The sequence below is a fragment of the Pimephales promelas genome, chromosome 18 (genome assembly GCF_988280905.1).
Source record: "Pimephales promelas chromosome 18, fPimPro1.hap1.1, whole genome shotgun sequence".
NCBI classification, from domain to species: domain Eukaryota; kingdom Metazoa; phylum Chordata; class Actinopteri; order Cypriniformes; family Leuciscidae; genus Pimephales; species Pimephales promelas.
This window is the reverse complement of record NC_142786.1, coordinates 8,691,969-8,712,677: the sequence shown is the minus strand read 5'-3', so window position 1 is coordinate 8,712,677 and position 20,709 is coordinate 8,691,969. Positions and strand designations below refer to the sequence as shown.

Here is a 20,709-nt window from a genome sequence, read left to right as displayed (position 1 = left end):
AGAGCTATTTCACAGAATGTGTGCTGTTTTTGTCCCCAGGACATTATATAATATGCATAAGTCAAGTGTCCTGAACATTAATCTAACTATCAAATGTCTATCTAAAACTATTACCCCATACCAAATCTGTGCTTTACATATTTGTTACATTTTATATTCATTAATGTTAGTTAAGAAAAATGCAGCTGTTCATTGTTTGTTCCTGTTAGTTCACAGAACATTAATTAATGTTAACAAATATAACGTTTGGTTTTAATAACTTAGTAAATGTTTAAATTAATATTAACTAAGATTAATAAATGCTAAAGAAGTTGTTCATTCTTCGTTCGTGTTAACTAAGGTTAACTAATGAACCTTATTGTATAGTGTAACCCAATGCTTTACATTACATTATTATAGTGTAACCCAATTACTTTACTTTTCTTACAACAGGTCTACACCTAATAAGCATGTATCCTAAATCAAGTCCCAAAAATGAACATGAATGAGACAGGCATAATTGATCTATCGGTAAATGATTTAAATTGATATCTTTCATATTCTTAAAGCTTTAGTCTTAAACTTTTTTGTCGTGTTGTGTTGCATTTCTAATAATAGGACCATACAATCATAAAAATTAAAAGTCTCAAAAAAGTATATTTCATGACTGAATTGTGTGCGTAAAACGCCCCTTTTTCTGATCACGCATTCAAAGGCGAGACTAAATTCAGCACCAGACCCAGCAGATCCATCATCTGACACTGCAACAGTGGAGAGCACATCTATAGTCTATTCCACAACATTTAGAGGAGAGACCGGAGAGTAAAATAAAATGACTTAATTATTAAACATTTTAAATGGATGTAAATTAGTCTCTTTTTCCACTGATGAACAAAAAATAATCAAAAACTGAACAGACAAATCAAGAAAGCAAAGTTCTAAGAGGGATGAACCGCATTTATGTCGACTCAACGGAATTAAAATTATTTTTGCTATATCTTTAAAGAACCTGGGAGATTGTTTGAGAATGGAAAACTTCACAGTATTCAACGAGACTCTGGAAAACTGGACGGATCGCAGTGTCGAATACAAAGTGATCAGCGTCCTCGTGGTTTTCCTCATATGCGCTTTCGGGATAGTTGGAAACGTGATGGTCATCCTGGTGGTCCTCACAACCAAACATATGCGGACCCCGACCAATGGCTATCTGGTTAGTTTGGCGGTCGCAGACCTGATGGTGTTGATCGGAGCCGGTCTGCCGAGCATAGCGGACAGTTTGTTCGGTTCATGGATTTTTGGACACGCGGGGTGCCTGTGTATCACATACTTCCAGTATCTAGGAATCAACGCATCCTCGTGCTCCATAACAGCCTTCACTATAGAGCGATACATCGCTATATGCCACCCAATCAAAGCGCAGTTTTTATGCACGCTCTCGCGCGCGAAGAAGATCATTTTTGGAGTTTGGGTTTTCACGTCTCTTTACTGCGTAATGTGGTTTTACCTCTCCGATATCCAACAGGTTCCCTACAAGGATGTGACTATAATTACGTGCGCTTACAAAGTGTCCAGAAACCTTTATCTACCCATATATTTTGTCGATTTTGGCATCTTTTTCGTCCTGCCGCTCACTCTTGCCACTGTCCTGTACGGTCTCATTGCGAGAATCTTGTTTCTCAATCCTCTCCCGTCGGACAAGAACGGACATGACAACTTTTCCAAAGCCAAAAAGAACAAAATGAAGAATTCCAGCCGCTGCTCCAGTACAACCGCAGCATCCAGAAGACAGGTGAGAGGATCTCATTTAAGGTTCAAAACTTTAATATTTTGAAAAAAAAAAAAAAAGCTATAAATGTATCCATACAAATCATAGAGGAAAACAAAACTTGTTTCAGGTGCAGAACTAGCATCTATCTATCTATCTATCTATCTATCTATCTATCTATCTATCTATCTATCTATCTATCTATCTATCTATCTATCTATCTATCTATCTATCTATCTATCTATCTATCTATCTATCTATCTATCTATCTATCTATCTATCTATCTATCCATCCATCCATCCATCCATCCATCCATCCATCCATCCATCCATCCATCCATCCATCCATCCATCCATCCATCCATCCATCCACCCACCCATGGAAGACAGACAGACAGACAGTTATTTAAGCAGATGCAAACACACTCGCGTGCACTCACACGCACACATCTGGTTCGCTAACTTTGCCGTAATGATTTTTTTTATACTGTACAAACATAGACTGTAAAAAAATATGGACGTAGTATCCGTGACGTCACCCATAGGTTTCTGAAGAGCGTTTTTGAAGCCTAAAGTGGGCGGGGCCGCCGGTCGCCATCTTGGCAGTGCGTCACCTCTCGTCACTACCGGAAAAATTAAAATGGGCAAAGAGGCGGGACATGGGTGGAGCTGAGGTACTAATGCTATGCTACTGCCCTCACGCTGAATTGACAGCTGATTGAAAAAGTAAAGCCAAAGGTTAAAGTTCATGTTTTGCCCTTCGAAATATTATAATAGTTAAGACGTAACTAAAAGTGAGACTATTTACTTTACTTTTTTTTTATCAACTTTATTAATCTCACAAGGGGCAATTAGTTAAGAGCATGTATAAAAGTACATAACACCGATCACACACATTTCTCACAACATACAAGCAGTCAACTATGTGCATCGTGATGCATTATTATTCTGCTATTTATTCTGCTGTCACTCAAGTGGCCACACCCTTAATTATGCAGAACTTTAAGGCTTAAATATAATTTAAACAGATGAGTTGTAAAAAAATTCACCCCCCTCACAGTAATCATGAAGGGAAAAATGAGCTCTATAGACCAAAGCCACTTTTTGCTCCAGGCTGTAAACATTTTTTTGGGGGGGCATTTTAACATGGGGGAGATACAGTTTTGACTCGCTTCTGCAGCCTGCCTGAAGCGGCCACTCGATAAATTGCAGTTTAATTCACTTCCGTGTTGGTTTAAACTGTATTACTAACCTAAACCTTCCCAATCACAGACAATGAACCTCCCTCCCCCACCTCAGCTTTTACATTGGTCCTCACAATGTAATATAAAAACTTGTACACACACACACACAAACATTACGTATTACACTGAATTGCAATACATTTTTTGTTACATGGTTATTGTGATTTCTTCATTAAAGGTTACAAAAATGCTGGCAGTGGTTGTTATACTGTTCGCTGCGCTTTGGATGCCGTACCGCACTCTGGTGGTGGTGAACTCTTTCCTGCAAGAAGCCTACCTGGACACCTGGTTTCTGCTGTTCTGCCGCACATGTGTCTACCTCAACAGCGCCATTAACCCTCTTATCTACAACGCTATGTCTCAAAAGTTCCGCGCTGCCTTCAAAAGGCTCTGCCGCTGCGGACGCACCGCCCTGGTGAACAAGGCCGCCTATAGTGTGGCACTAACCTACAGTGTTGCCAAGGAAACGTCAACGGTGGGAAGCACTGGCCATTTTTCAACCGAGATAGACGATTTGACACCGACAGACGAGCTGTTCCCTGATAAGAAGCTCCTGTATCCGGAGAACTGTGACTTTAAGGAGACTTTCAGTCAGGCTTGAGAAACCCACAACAGCTACACACAGCATTATCTCTGAGAGCTAGCGATATGCCGTAACACGACTACACAAACTGCAGGGACAGCACTTTGAAAGTTTCACTTTATCTTTATTAAAGTAAAAAAAAGTCATACAGCCGAATTCATCTTCCCATTGACTTGCCAAACAGTTCCATTGAAACTGAAATTAAGTTGCATGGTTGCATTTTTTTGCTAAAGTCATGATTCTAAATAAAAATGGCAGCATAGGCCGCCTATCCCATGTGATGCAGGGTAAATTGAATACATATTGATCTGAAAACATCTTTAGGGATTGCCATTGTGATTAATGAGTAACCTTCTTCCTCTCCAGACCCCTGGGGGAAAAATGCTGAAACTGCTTAATTCTGCCGTTTCACTTGTTTCAAGAAAATTCAATGTGAATTAACTTAGTTTACATCCCACTGTATATAAATATGTATAATATTTTTTTTTTTGGTGGATAAACTCTATGTGTAAGTCATTGGCCATCTGACAATGTCACACTGAAATATATTTAGACTCAATTGTATGTGCTCCAAGTTCATTGTAAATAAGCACATTTTGGTGAACCATGAAGGAATGTATCAATACAAAGATAAAGGAGACATTACAACTATTTCTTTCTTTTTTTGGGGGGGGGGACTAAATTGTAATTATGAGCCATTAGCGCAACCAATAGGAAATGCAAAATTAATATATTTTTTTATATATATAATAAATAACTTTTGTTAAACACTCCCGTTGATTGCCATTGGTCGCTTAAAACAGATTGTCCCGACCCAAATGCATGCTATCTCCAGTTTAAATTTACAGAGAAATGTTAATAAGTGCCACACTGTGTACTGTGTAGACTTTAGGTGGAATAAATGTGAATACCTTACTTATATTGAACGAACGGATAGAACAAATTAAAACATTTAACATCAAATATATATATTTGCCTTTATATTTATTTACATACAATAAAGATTATTTTGACTAACTTATTAGATGACTATGAATTAATGTACCTTTTGTGTAAAAAAAAAAAACATCTTACATTTGATGAATGAGTATTTCACCTTTTTAATTTGCTCTATTCATGAATTAGTAGACAGCATATGATTGTATTTGTGAGCTGACCATGTTTTCTCAACATATGTGCAAATGTGAAGTTGCATATTTTCTTTATCACAATTGATGGTGTTTTCACTTATTTACAATGAATGTGTTGTGTTGTGTTATGTTTTGAATATAATATCTTGATGGTGTTAGTGTGGTAAATTGTCTCTTTATGTCTCTTGGTTAGTCAGGTTTGCGGTCCAGTGTCAATGAGTAGGCTAAGTGATATTTTAGTGACTTTTAGTTAAAATTGAAACAGATGTTTGCCGAAAATCAGAAAGACAGCATCTACACTGTAAAAAAAAAAAAAAAAAAAAAATCATTAAGTTATGATAACATGTTTTTACTTTGCTTTAATGTAATACAATATACTAGTTACAACATTCAACTCATTTTTAAAATCAGTGTATTGTAATTTAAGTTGAAATGACTTAAAGATTCAAGTTCATTGTACTTAAAGGGATAGTTCACTTTGAAATTAATTTTAGCTTACCTCAAGGGCATCCAAGATGTAGGTGTCTTTGTATCCACAGTATTTTCAATTTTGATATTTTTCGGTCAAACCGTTGTTGTCTGTCAGTCATATAATGGATGTCTATGGGGTCCACGTCAAAGAGCATGCACAGAGAAGTCAAAATTAAACATGATTTAATGACTCGTAAATGTAAGTACACATCGATGGCCTAAGACATGAAACGAGCTGTTTGTGTGAGAAAACGAACCGTATTTATATCGTTTTTACCTCGTGTAACCACAGCCACGTCCAACTGATCTGAAGGCACGGGCGCTTCGGTCTGCGCATGCAATATAAACGATATAAATACTGTTCGTTTTCTCACACAAACCGCTCGTTTCGTGTCTTAGGCCATCAATGTGTAGGCCTACTTACATTTACGAGTCATTAAATCATGTTTCATTTTGACTTCTCTGTGCATGCTCTTTGAGGTGGTGACCATAGACCTGCATTATATAAGTGATAGACAACAACGGTTTGACTGAAAAATATCAAAATGGAAACAAAGACACTTACATCTTGGATGCCCTTGAGGTAAGCTAAAACATATCAAAATTAATTTCAAAGTGAACTATCCCTTTAATTTAAGGTAGTCTCATAGTCTCATAAATGGAAGGTTTATGATATGTTACAGTTACACAAATGGGTTTGAGTCTTGTCTCTACACACAGATGGTTTCAGACGAGAGTTCTGATTTAATTTAAAGCTCTTTTCAGCCTGAAAACAAATATGTATTAATTGTTCAGTGTGTTTAATTGTGCTGTAATGCAGTCTGGTAAATGCTTGCCATTATTCTTGATATACTTAAGTGTGTACTATTGCTGAAATATTCAAATGTTTTAGTATCCAGATCATCACTATTATATGTGTAGCTATTCGCTATGTTGCATTTGTGTTATTATTCAGGGTTTAACAAAAAACAAAATCATAATCTAAAACATCCCTTTTAAAGCCTCTTCTGAATAAAATAAATATACTGGCTAATGAAAGACTCATCAGTTTAAATCATTATTATGCATGTATTGTGTTTCTGAAAATCTAAAAATAGTACTGAATAAGACTCTGCATAATGTTGCATTGATTTCTAATTTATCTGTTTGAACTAATTATTCTACACATGCTTGAAGTTACATTTCAGAAACCGCTGCTACTGTCAAGTACATAACATCCTTGCAAAATTCTCAGCTAATCACGAATGGAAGGACAAAATAATATTTTAAAGACTAGTGACCACTGTGTTTGTATACTGGCAAGCTCAGCAGAAGAAACACATGAAATATTCAATATAATTCATCAAATGCAATGTCACCTTGAACCTAGGAAAAACACCAAGTGCATTATCAAATTACATTTTAGTGAACAAGGCTCAGAATAGACTGAAAAAGGGCACTATATGCCTGGGTAGTGTTTTTCTTCATTGTTTTGAAAAAAAGGGATAATTTACCCCAAATTAAAAAGTCTTACATCATTTACTCATCCTCATGGACCCCATTGTTCTTCAAAATATCTTGTGTTTTAAAAAGAAAGAAAACCATACAGACATGAGGGTGAGTTAATGATGACAGAATTTCAGAATCCCTTTGAATAAAATATAAGATAAAAATATGTCAGTGCTACAAAACAGTTAATAATGATCATTAATTATTGAATTCTGAGAAATTTTGTTTCATATTCCAGAATAACAGATTTTTTCATTGTACTGCAGCTCTTCTAAACATTGCTTTCTACTTATGCAATGCATCAAGGCTATTACATCTCATGTAAGGATACACTTTCTGTTTGTCCCTCTAATTACCTCTGCTTTTACCTTTTCTTCTTCCTCTTTGAATAATATCATGCACATATTGCCTGTCACGTAATTCAAGATTATTTTAAAACTTGATTCTGCTTGTAATGGATATAATGACCCTATTATCAATTAAACGTCAAATTATCTCACAGACTGCATATGTGAGTATCATGAAGTTGAAGTAAGTTCATTGTTAGATCATACAACTCCACTGAATAAAAGTCTGACAAAACTACCATAATCACAGTTTCATTACAGTGATTATGTAACCATCAAACACAGCCAAACATCATGCATATTGATCATTTGATGTCTAGACTTCACCTAAACAGAAATCCAGTGGCAATTAAAATTGAATTATCTATTGCAAACACTTAATCCTGCAAACGGTCTTCAAACAAATACATGCAAATTCTACACTTGAACTCTCTGAAGTTCAGTCACTCAAAAGCAATGTGCCCAAATAAATCCGAAATAATGGAAAATTGGAAAAGCCTGAAGTTAAACTGTCATGCTGTTGAAAAAGTCCAAAAACATAAAAGTTACTCAATAACACAATGTCAAGGTCCTTTTAAAGGAATAGTTCACCCAAATTTAAAATTCTGTCATCATTTTCTTCCCCTCAAGTTGTTCCAAACCTCAATTAATTTCTTTCTGTTGAGCACAAAAGAGATATTTTAAAGAATGTCAGTTACCAAACAGGGGCATTATTGACTTTAATAAAAAAAAAAAAATCTATACTATGGAAATCATTGGGGCCCATCAGCTGTTTGATTACCAACCTTCTTTAAAATATATTATTTTGTGTTCAGTAGAAGAAAGAAACTTATACAGGTTTGGAAAAACTTGAGGGTGAGTAAATGATGACTGGATTTAAATTTTTGGGTGAAGATTTTTGGGTAGTTCACTCAGCAGCCATATATGAAAATAAAAAAAAAACACCATGGGCAACTATTTTAACTATCAGTTTTTTAGGAGTATCATTTAGCTTGCTTATTATGGTGCTTGCCAAAGGCAAAGGCATCAGTATTGTTATTCCTCAAACTAATCATGTTAGCATCTTGCTAAAAACATGCTAGCAACATCATGTTAACATAATGCTATACACATGCTAATTGCCTTAGCATTTTGCTAAAAACAACTGAGTGTTTTGCCACACCCAGATAGCAAACTGACATTGAATCAACGTGGAAATATGACATCGAAACAACGTTGATCTGACATTGTTTTGCTCATCGAATTAACGTTGAACCAACGTCAGACGCGTCATTCGTTCAAAACGAATGGAAAATCAACTTGAAATCAACGTGTTGTTTCAACGTTATGAAAGCAAACCAATTTTCGATTTTCATTTAGCTTTGAAGAATGCAGCGTCTGACGTTGGTTCAACGTTAATTCGATGAGCAAAATCAACGTTGTTTCAATGTCATGAGAGACGTCGTCTCCACGTTGATTCAATGTCAGTTTGCTGTCTGGGCAGCAAACACCACTCACATTTTCTTCAGGAAATGTACATTTTAGTTTACTATTGACATCCCTGGCTTCTTCTATAACCGAATACTGGAAATGACATTCCTACCGTCACAGTATTGAGTGTTAAATTACATTTTTGTGAATTTATTTAAATGAAAGATATTGAAGAAATCTTTGTTAATATTTTCCAAAGGTGCCAATAATTCTGACCATGACTAATTTACTAAAAAGTATATAAATACAATGCCTAAAATAATATATAATGGAGCACGATATGATTGGCTTCATCACTGTCTCCTCTCTACCAGTAAGCTGTTGTGTGGTGGGCGTTCTGGCGCAATATGGCTGTCGTCACATCATCTTGGTGGTGGTTGAGGATATTCCCCTCTATGTGAAGCACTTTGAGGTCCAAGAAAAAGCACTATATAAATGTAACAGATTATTTATTATAATGTATTTTATATAAAACATAATATCTTCTAAAAGATTTAAAAGGTGATTGGCTTCTCTAACTGAAAGCTGGGACTTCCATCCATTGATAGTCACCATATTAAGCATTATATATAGAGAGAGAGCAGTATGACAAGCTATTTTATTGAGCAACATGGTCACTCTCAGCATTTTGCACATAGGCTCCCATAATAACCCACACTGACGTCATCACACTTCCTGTACACTTCCTGTAAAAAGGATTGAAGTAGATATCTAGATCCAGCTAAAAACAGATTCATGCTGTGCTTAATTATACCAAAGTAAAATCAAATACAAAAGAAGACGCTTCAATACAGTCACTCAATATAAACGTACAACCAGCAATTGTACAAATTGCTTGCTATAGTCTCTATAACAGCTTTCAAGCTGAGAAAGTCATAATTAAAACATTCAGTTTGATATGATTGCACCACGTAACAATCTGGACCACACACCTCTATTAACTGTTTCGTTGATGAAAAGTGGTCTAATCTTGTCACGCACTCACTTGCATACATGTATAGTAGTATGTTGTTTCACAAAACCTATTCAAAATATGCATGGGTTTTGATTGCATATTTGCACATAAACCTCTACAGTGGACATTTGTGCATCATCCTATACGTTGCCACCAGTGATGCGCGGGTTGATCCGAAATGAGCGGGTGCCTGCGGTCACCCGCGGTTACCCGCAGTTACGGGTCATCCAAAAATGTTTTTAATGATATTCGGGTCGCGGTCGGTCGGGTCGTTTGAAAAAAGATGCCAATTAAACATTTGTATTAGTACTAGACACAATTTTTGATGAAATATACAGCCCTACACATTATTGGCTGAATAACTGGCACGAAGATAACACACAAGCTCAGTCTAAACAGTTCTCGGTTCTATACTAGTGATTCGAGAACCGCTGTCCCTGTGCGTTCGGTAGTACGCAGTATCTATGCGCAGTATCAGCTGCTCGTGCTCATCACTTCTCTCAACAGTGGCACCAACATGTCTCGGTTCAGTGAACTGTTGGAGTTACTGGAGTAAAATAGAATTCAGGATATTGATTTATTTCGATTCGGAGGCGACTGTCAGGCATGTCTGAAAGTAAGTAACTAACTTGTGGATCAGCACTGACGCAAGACGCGAACTGTTTCGAACGATTCAGTTCGATTTAGTGTAGGTTCGACCGGTTCACTAAAAAGAACCGGTTCAAAAGAACGATTCGTTCACGAACCGGCCATGTCTATGATCACTACAGTCTGCAGAGAGATGGAGGCGGCAAGAGAAAAGGTGAAGACTGGGGAGTGGAAGCTCCGCAAATATACAAATAGAAAGAGTAAAAGTGTGGAAGACATTTGCTGAAATAATGAAATATGATGACCAAAGTGCTGGCTTTGCCTTTGTTATGTGTAGGCCAGGCCTACGTCTTCTTGCGATGCTGTGTTGTTACACGTCTATGGTCCAATAACGCTCCGATGAGCATTTACTACTTTTAAAAAATGCGGTCAGGAAGCGGGTCGGGTACAATATTTTTTTTACTTTTTTTTTGCGGTCCGAGTTGCGGGCGGGTAGTTGAAAACGTCGGTCGGTTGCGGTTTGTTTATACATTGACCCGCGCATCACTGGTTGCCACCAAGTGGCAAGCTATTGTTTATGAATTGGCTGACGGTCAGTCATAAATTCCAAGTTGCTTTGGAGTCTAAGAGTCATATCATTGATCAATTTTCTAAGTATTGATTTTAGATTGGGGGAAATTCTGATTTATCATATCCTCTAAATTGGACATCAATTGCTACTTATAATGCGTTACTTGTAACAGAAAAGGTCTGATTACGTAATGTATGTTATTTGTAATGTGTTACTTTACTTGTTACATACAAATGTAATCTGATTACATGCATGTAATTTGTAATGTATTACTTTACTCTTTACATCAGAAAGTAATCTGATTTCATAATGCATGTTATTTGTAATGCGTTACAGTACTTGAGTTGTTACATCTAAAAAGGTAATCTGATTACGTGCATTTTACTTGTAATGCGTTACCCCCCAACACTGCTCATTTCAGATGAGATTTAAAATGCCTGATAAATATTTTTTTTTACACCTTCCGAAAAGTCAATAGATTACATACAACCTGAGGTTTTCTCAGAGAGGAGAGTTACGGTAGAAATTTTTCCATTTCGAACAATCAGAATTATCAGGAAATATGGGTAAATCTACGTATTCTAGACTGGAGGGAGTGTGAGCATTTTGAACATAGTCTGAGTTGGGCTTCCATAGAGTTGTACCTCCACCATATCAAACACATGCAACATTCAATTTGAATGAAGTTCTGGTAACACTTTATTTCGATAGTCCACTTTAGACATAAGTAACTTTGCCACTACATGTCAACTAACTATCATTAGAGTATCAGTAGACTGTCTGCTTAATATCTGCTAACATTTTATTTTTATGGTCTTCCAACAGATGTTCAACTGACTATAAGTACTTTAGCAACTACAAGTCAACTTGTTCTCCTAACCTGAACCCTAACACCCTAACCTAACAATCTACTGACAGTCGACTACAGCCTACTAATACTCTAATTACAGTTAGTTGACATGTAGTTGAAAAGTTCCTTATAGTTAGTAGAATGTCTAAAGTGACTATCGAAATAAAGTGTAACCGAAGTTCTTCATCTGCTGAATGAACGGTACGGTTGAGCAGGAACGAACTCAACTGCGTTTGCAATAATTGAACTGTATATATTTTTTGGTATATATTTGATGGTATTCACTTTTTTTTACTGTATTATGTCTGAAGGACATATCATGCTTTTAAATCATTCATTTTTACATATAAATCATACATTTGTATATAAAGCATAGCTGCAATGCTTGGGTCTGAATTCCTCATTATTATAGCTCCACGGGTCCCTTTTCTACCCCTTTTCTGATGTGCGTCTGTGAGCAACCCGTTTTGAAGCGGCCCCTTTAAATAAAAAGGAGATGTCTCACACCTCGCTCGCTCTCCAGGTCGCTGAGTTCACGGTCGGTTCAACTCCACCCCGTTCTGCCATTTTTGTAGTTTGATTAGAGATAGGCCTATACAATTGTACACTACAGCTTCAAAGAACATTTTTATTCACACGTTAACAAAATGTCAACAACGGAAGACTTGTCCATCAAGCCTAACATGTTCGAGCCAGAGTGAGTGATTTGAAAAAGACGACGACAAACCTGCAGAACAACATCTTCTTATGGATGCAGTGGTATGTAACTGTATTGTGTTATAAGTGAAATTCGATTATTTTTGTTGTTAAAACAAGCACACTGACAAGATAAATGACTACGGTTTAATCTTACCACTAAAAATCTTTATTGATAATATAATACGTTTAGAAAAGCATCAGAAAACACATCAGATAAATGACCATTGATGAAACTCAAGAACAATAATACTGCAGACGTGTAACGTTACTTCAAAACAAAAACAAAGAAAGACAAAGGTACTGCTAAACCATGACCACCATGTGTTTTAAGAAAGTAAACTTTATTTTTATTAACGATATTTAACGTTACAGCTTGTTGAAATGCTCTGTTCGTCATCTCCAAAGATAGAAGTAATTTACCTCTCATTCAGACAAATTCGATCGGCAAACCCTTCTTTATACTGGCAGATGTTGTTGATGTTGGAATCCTTGAAGTGCTTCAGGTCACTACATCCAACAACCGAACATTTTGACTTGCCCTCTCGTAACTTCTGCATCATTGAGCTTGGACTACAAAATCGGAGCGAGAAATAATAATGGCGGATTGCTCGAAGTGTTGGACCAGTAGTCAATGTCCTTATTTGTCAGTTCCGCTGCAAATACTGTGACGTAATTGCTCAAAAAACGTCATAGAGAACAGAAAAATCTGAACAGGTTGAAAAATATGACCAAAACAGAATATAAAGATATAAACGAAGCACCTGAAGAGAATAATTTCATATTTCCAGTACTTATAAACACTCCAAATATACAACAAAATGCATTTAAGGGCTAAAAAAGTAGATTTTGCACTCTAGTGGATCTTTAAAACATTTGAAAAAAGATCTTGTTTTTCATACGCTAAAAACAATAATAAGCATAAAAAGAAAATCCTGATTGATCTTGTCATGATTAATGCATGCAAAGGGTTAATACTGATTTTGGAGTAAAATCCTGGACATATTCCTCACAGGTTTTTTGAGATTCACCCTAGAATGTTGAAACTCGAGTTGAACATATTTCATGTTTCGGACCACATCCAAAAACACTAAATCAAATTAATCATACAGGGAACATTGCACCAAAGCCCACAGTTTTGTTCAATGTCATTGTTCCTCTGTCCACACGCTTTCTCCTCAGATGTAATTAGTCACAAAAGGAGGATATGATCTACTGCAGGAAAAAAGGACTGTAATTATATAAACTTGGCTTTGGTGTCACTTATAAAACCTGTGATAAATTTGCAGTCTCTCTCTTTTTTTTTTTAACGACAGAACAAGATCTTATTTTTTACTCTGAGATTAATAGGCCAGAAAATAAATTCTTGAGATTAATACATCCAATATTGCTTCTTTTCATACCTCATTAATCCCTGCTTCTCACTTTTCATCTTCCTCATCAATTCACAGTTTTTCTCACTCCTTCTAAAAAACAAAAAAACAAAAAAAAATAAAAACAGTTTATCATAACGACATGCAGTTTTATACCCTAGAGCTATAATCAGCTCATTTTCAACCACAACCAAAAGTACAAAATACAGTAAGAGTGTTTATTTTATGTGCTAAACCACTAAATAACTCAGAGGTCTGCTGGACTAGAAGATTCTTGTATATGATTAACTTGGATCTCTGAGTAAATTGGTGATAAATATCACAAGACAAGCACAGTCTGCTTAGTCCAATAGACTGCCCTAAAAACACTTGATATAAACCATGCCTGAAACTAAAGATCTCAAAACACAAATCATCAGTAAAATTGCTACTCAAGTGGACGTCCCTGTTAATATTTACAATGCATTCGATGAACACATAAAATGCACAATTTCTTGTGAGGAATATTGGGCCGTGTTCATCTTTGAAAACTACAATCGAATCCTAAAGGGTTCACATACTTTATCCTACAACTTCACTGTGCAGTATTTGATTATCCAGTTATTTAACTATTTAAATGTTGTTTTGTCTCACAAACAAGAGTGAAAGATGGCTTTGAATAATATTCCAAACTCTTTATTGCTGCTCTGGTGTTTATAGCAAGTCCCTGAAGTTGACAGCGCCATAAAGCTAAATAACCGAGGTTATAATTTTATTAACATCTCCAATAAATCCATTTGAAACTTCAGTTCACACGTAAAGCCAAGCAGGCATTTCACATCCAAATCACCTGTCTTTCTGTAAAAACAATAAAGTCAGAAATGCCTTGTTTTTACCCAAGGGCATGCTAATGCATCCCAGAAATCCCCATAATGCAATCCAGAGTATCTTATTGACTGGCCCGCAGGCTCTGTTTGTACACTTGCTGAGTTGAACAGATAATTGATGTAGAAGCTTAAAGGGTTAGTTCACCCAAAAATGAAAATTAAGTCATTAATTACTCACCCCCATGCTGTACCAACCCCGTAAGACCTTCGTTCGTCTTCGGAACACAAATTAAGATATTTTTGATTAAATTTGAGAGCTGTATAACTACCACATTGGCTCCTAAGGGACTGCCTCTTGACGGCCCAGAAAGTCAATGAAGAAAATGTTTAAATATCCCAAGTGACTACCGTGGCTCAACTATATGTTTATCAAGCGACGCAAATACTTTTTGTGCGAAAAAACAAACAAAAATAACGAGTTTATTCGACTATTTCTTTTCTTCCTTGTAGGCCAGAACGAGACTTCCTTAGATTTCCACGACGCATGCGCGAGAATTGCGATCTGCTCACACCAGCTTACACTACTTCAGATTGCAATTCTCGCGCATGCGTCGTGGAAATCTAAGGAAGTCTCGTTCTGGCCTACAAGGAAGAAAAGAAATAGTCGAATAAACTCGTTATTTTTGTTTGTTTTTTCGCACAAAAAGTATTCGCATCGCTTGATAAACATATAGTTGAGCCACGGTAGTCACTTGGGATATTTAAACATTTTCTTCATTGACTTTCTGGGCCGTCAAGAGGCAGTCCTTTAGGAGCCAATGTGGTAGATATACAGCTCTCAAATTTAATCAAAAATATCTTCATTTGTGTTCCGAAGACGAACGAAGGTCTTACGGGGTTGGTACAGCATGGGGGTGAGTAATTAATGACTTAATTTTCATTTTGGGGTGAACTAACCCTTTAAAGTTATATGGCTTATCTGTATTTCTCTTTATAATCTTGTTATTGTTGTTCTAGAATACTACTCCATCTCATGCGACTCTCAAGACGCGAGTTTAATCCTTTAGGATTGTTCAGTAATAATAAATGAAGAGAGGTGTGCATTCAAAGCAAATTCTACAGGTGCCGAATTCAAAGCGGGAAAACGAGGGCGCACAAGCGGATGCTGATGTATAAATATATCAAGACCAGAGAGAAGCACACTCGCTGCCTTTGATGTTAATAAATTCAGTCCGCGCCATTCGCGGTGTGCAGAGCGCAGATGCTTTATGGTAAGGTTCCGGAGAACAGTTTATCCATTAATGAAACATATTCCCTTTCTATGGGCATACAGTGGCTGCTTTTCTGTTTTTCCAATGTCTTGTGATGTCATACGGCTTCAAAATGACCATGGGTGGTTTTTTCTTCTAAATTAAAACCATGTAAGGACAGAAGAGAATATGGCTCTTTTCTTTCGAAACGTCCTTGTTGGGTAGACATGATCTTTTGTCACACATCTACCTCATGAAATTCATGGGTACTATAAAACGCACTTGAGAAGATGGATCTCATCTCTAAAGATTCCTTTCAAACACGCCAGCATGCCTTCAACACAATAACAGAACAACTATACTGAAGAATTATGATACCAAAATGAAAATCTTGCAGTCTAAAGTGAGCATTTTAGTTTGCACATACACTCACATAAAGGATTATTAGGAACACCATACCAATACCGTGTTTGATCCACCTTCAGAATTGCCTTAATTCTACATGACATTGATTCAATAAGGTGCTGAAAACATTCTTTAGAAATGGGATTGATGGAGATTTGTGGGATGTACATCCAGGACGCTCTATTGGGTTGAGATCTGGTGACTGTGGGGGCCATTTTAGTACCATTTGTCACGTTCAAGAAACCAACTTGAAATGATTCGAGCTTTTTGACATGATGTAGCCATCAGAGGATGTGTACATGGTGGCCATAAAGGGATGGACATGGTCAGAAACAATGCTCATGGCATTTAAATGATGCTCAATTGGCACTAAGGGGCCTAAAGTGCGCCAAGAAAACATCCCCCACACCATTACACCACCACCACCAGCCTGCACAGTGGTAACAAGGCATGATGGATCCATGTTTTCATTCTGTTTACGCCAAATTCTGACTCTACCATCTGAATGTCTTGTCAATTTTGGTGAGCTCTTGCAAATTGTAGCCTCTCTTTTTCCTATTGCTTAAACAAATTGCTTAAATCACCTTTCTTTTCCCCGTTCTAACATTCAGTTTGGAGTTCAGGAGATTGTCTTGACCAGGACCACACCCCTAAATGCATTGAAGCAACTGCCATGTGATTGGTTGATTAGATAATTGCATTAATGAGAAATTGAATTGGTGTTCCTAATAATCCTTTAGGTGAGTGTAAGGCCCTGTTTACACGAGAACGCTCGCGGGTCAAAACGTAAAAATATTTTATCGGATGTGCCTTTCGTTTACACGGCGACGGCGTTTTTGGGGCTTAAAAACGCAAAAAAGTGAAACCACCCTCCAGAGTGGAAATCTTAAAAACGCTCCACCGCCGCGTTCCCGTGTAAAGGGTAAAAACGCAAAAGTCTGCTTGACGGTGAAGGTTGTACGCAGGCGCGCGGACTTGGTGTTGTTGTAGTATGCATTTCTAGCCGCCTGGAGTGCATACTACATTGAATTTTACACACTTTTGCGTCATCATATGCACGCGGATTTCCCACCCAAAACGCTCGTCTAAACGCAGAATAAAAAGTGATAACGCAACGACACTTTTGCGTTTTCTCTTCAGAATCGTTTCCGTGTAAACATAGCCTAAATGTGTGTTTACATTGTGTGCACAATGTTTCTTTCTGGAGCTTAAGTGAATTTTTTTTACCTTTTGCAATAGCTGCGAGTCCCTCAATTGTCCTCTGAAGCCCCTTTCCACCAAAGCCGGTGCCTGCATGCGAACCAGTTCTTTTGTATTTCGACAGCCAAAGAACGGGTTCGCGGCCGGGAAAACTAATTCCAAAGCGGCACCAACTCTTTGCTGGACTAGAACCGTTCTTTTAGCACGTCATGTTTACGTCGGGGGCTGGGGCGGGTTTAGATGTGTTCTAAACATCTTTTCTGACCGTCGCAAAGCCAGGAGAAACTGCAGAAACACGCAAGCGTTTTTATTTATTTATTTATTTTATTTGAAACATAAGCAAAGAAGAAAACTGCCACGATATAGAACAAAAAAATGGAAAGAAAAAAGACACAAGACAGGGGTACATAACTTAGCAGAAAAGATAACATATCAAATGAAAAGATTAAAAGGCTTACAGTACATATTTCAATTGTTTTTAAAGTTTTCTTGGTACACGAGTTAGAGATAATCCCAAAGCAATGTACTTGCAAGCGTTTCTAGCGACGTACACAGTGACGTAACGACGTCGTTCCCTGGGCGCTCGTGTCAGTGGAAAAACAAAAGGTTCTGAATGGGTTCACAAGTTGAACCAGTTCCGAACCAGTTCTTTTTGGGTGGAAAAGGGATAAGAGTGAAAAGATGGATCTCAAGAAGATCTGTCACTGTTGGAAAGGGTTCAAATATGCAAAAGATGCTGGGAAACCAATTTGCAGGACCTGGAGGATTTTTCTGAAGAACAGTAGGCAGTTTAACTGTTCAGGACAAACAAGGGACTCAAGAACAACCATCACAAAACCAAAAATAGTCGTTGATCATCCACCTATGGACACAGTAAACAGGGTTTACGTAAATTCAGCTTATATTCTGTGGATTATATGCATACGTTATGTAAAATATCATATTCAGGACAGTACTAAATAAAGAAAATGAAAATGCATTTTGTTTGATGCCTCTTATTTTGTTGAACTAATTAACATTGTGTATATAAACTTTTGACTACAACAGAATACACTCACGCACACACACATGGGGAATTCAGGGTGATCTGGACACTTTTTATCATTGAGATGACTTGGAAATGTGTCCCATTCAACCTGACTATACAGTATACATATTGTAATGGGAGGAGCAATGACGGATACATTGGGTGCGACCACGAAATAAAACAATATCAAAAAAGGGAATAAAAAGTGTTCAATAAATAATTTTGTTCTCTCGTAACCTATTTATTTCTGTCCTAAACTGCCAACTGCAGCACGCCATGGAAATTTCACTAGCCACCCATCTTCCCCAGCACCACCTGCCTAAAACTGCTTGGGGCTCTCCATGCTTATCATGCAGCAGTTTGTATCCTATTCCATGTTTTTATGAGCATGTTTCGACAGTCGTATTCACATTACTACAACGGAAGTTGGAAACTGCATTTTGAAATCTGATTTAAAGTCAAACATGAATTGCTTTTCATAGCCCATTAGACTTCAATAATGTGACATTTATATTCTGAATAAAACAGGATATTCAGTAAGAAAAACTTGATTTTATTCATCAAGAATCGATTGGATTTTGAAAATTGATATTACTAGAATTAAGCCATTTAATGCTAATTAATGCTTTAACAGCTAAATACACAATACATGTATGCACAAAACTTCTGCTGCAATTTTTCAATAATTATATCATTTTTAATTATTCCTTGCTGCCTGTTTGCTTTCAGCCTTCACTAATCTAAGAGCATCACCTGACGACTGTCCATTTACATCACAATCATAAACCAACATCTCTACATGCATTCGAAGAACTACTCTTCCGCTCAGCTGTCCAGGGATTCTGGTGCACATAATGAATCCAAACATCACAGCCTAATTTAATAACAAACACACAATTTAATCTGAGGCCTGAACAAATAACATTCACCCCACTAAACAAAACAGCTGAGAAAGATCTATCTCCCAGGCACATCACATCTTATACCGACAAATTGTATTTGAAAGATCTGTAACACAAGGTGAAAAACAAGAATGCAATAGCCTGACTATTAAGATAAATTGCAAACCGAGTGACTGTAAGAATATGTTGCTTAGTTCAATTTGCAGCTTCCCTTGAAATCAGTTTTCAAACTGTAACAATGAAATAAATGTTCACATCAAGTACACTGTAAAAATGAGTATGCTTTATCTAATCAATAGAATTGTGGCAACAGATTACAGGCAATTTAACAAATTAGAATTGAGTAATAATTAAACAAATTATTCCTTAAAAGTTAACCATTTAAAATGAGTAAAGTTTAAAAAACCAAAAAAATGTAACAAAAATATCTCACTAACAAACATGTCAAAGATTAATTAGGAACTCTTTATTTTATATTGCCAACATTGAAGACACTTGGTGTTAAGCAGAAAACAAACCTAAAACAAACACTGATCACCATAATGGTGACTTAAATTTATGTTTTTTTGGTTGTTGTAAGTTTTACTCATTTTAAATGGTTAACTTTTAAGGAATTAATTTGAATATTACTCAATTCTAATTTGTTAAATTGAATTAATAATATTGCTTGTAATCTGTTTTTTGATTAGATAAAGCATATTCATTTTTACAGTGTATTTTTAAATAAAAATTGAGTAATTAATGTTGTATTAATATTATATATACACTGTAAAAACCATATTTTCAAGATTTGTTATCACAACAGTTTTTCTTTTGTCAAATCAACTTCAATTTTTTATTTAGTTCAGATAGCTTATTATTTTGAGTTTCTGACGATTAAATCAATCTCCAACATTGTATTAACTAACTTTTTCCTGTTCAATCAACTTAAAAATTTAAGGCAACCAGGTTACTTATTTTTTTTAAGTTAAACCAACAATATTTTTTTTTACAGTGTACCCCACATCAATTAAAACACTAAGGTTACACTTGATTCTAAGAAGTCCTTGTTACAGTGTAATTATACATTACTGAGTCTTAATTAACAACATGCACTTACTATAGGGTTGGGTATGGTTTTGTAACTTGTATGCTCTATTTTGGTTTACTTTCATTGTGTTTTGGTTCTGTTTTCCCTGTTCTGGTTTGCCTGTGTTCCATAGTTAGTTTCCTTGGTTGTTAATTAGTTCTACACGCCTGTTTCTGTTAAATGTGGTTATTTCCTAAGCTTCTTCCCTGTGATTCTCCTACGTGTTTATTAGGAATTTACTATTAAAGACTACTTTAATTATCCTTTGTGATCATGAGCTTACTACAGCCTACACAGCGCCTGACAGAATTAGAGTTACTTGTATGTAATTATGCATAATATATAGTTATTACTATATTAAGTACATGTAACATTTAACAAAGACGATGTTATCATAACATTACATTATTAAAAAAAATGTTTGTTCTGATGGGGTCGTGGTCTGCTGGGAACAAAACAATGAAAAATGTAAAATCTTTAACTTTTGTGCTGATTGTGTTCAAAATGTTGAAAAACACAGGCATGGCAAAAAAACAGACA

At 36.3% G+C, this 20,709-nt stretch overlaps 1 protein-coding gene across 1 annotated transcript; it reads left to right on the top strand.

Annotated features, from left to right (window-relative positions):
* Positions 1-698: 698 nt before the first annotated feature.
* trhrb (thyrotropin-releasing hormone receptor b) lies at positions 699-4,856 on the top strand. Its single transcript, XM_039678357.2, has 2 exons — positions 699-1,768; positions 3,167-4,856. The coding sequence occupies exons 1-2, from the start codon at positions 1,007-1,009 to the stop codon at positions 3,587-3,589; spliced, it is 1,185 nt and encodes a 394-aa protein (XP_039534291.2). The 5' UTR covers positions 699-1,006; the 3' UTR covers positions 3,590-4,856.
* The last annotated feature ends 15,853 nt before the right edge of the window (positions 4,857-20,709 follow it).

What these genes read in the sequence shown, in the direction of transcription:
- trhrb (XM_039678357.2), top strand. Translation starts at nt 1,007, where the DNA reads ATGGAAAACTTCACAGTATTCAACGAGACTCTGGAAAACTGGACGGAT. An exon ending in CCGCAGCATCCAGAAGACAG is followed by an intron (nt 1,769 to 3,166) that starts GTGAGAGGATCT and finishes TCTTCATTAAAG; the next exon opens with GTTACAAAAATGCTGGCAGT.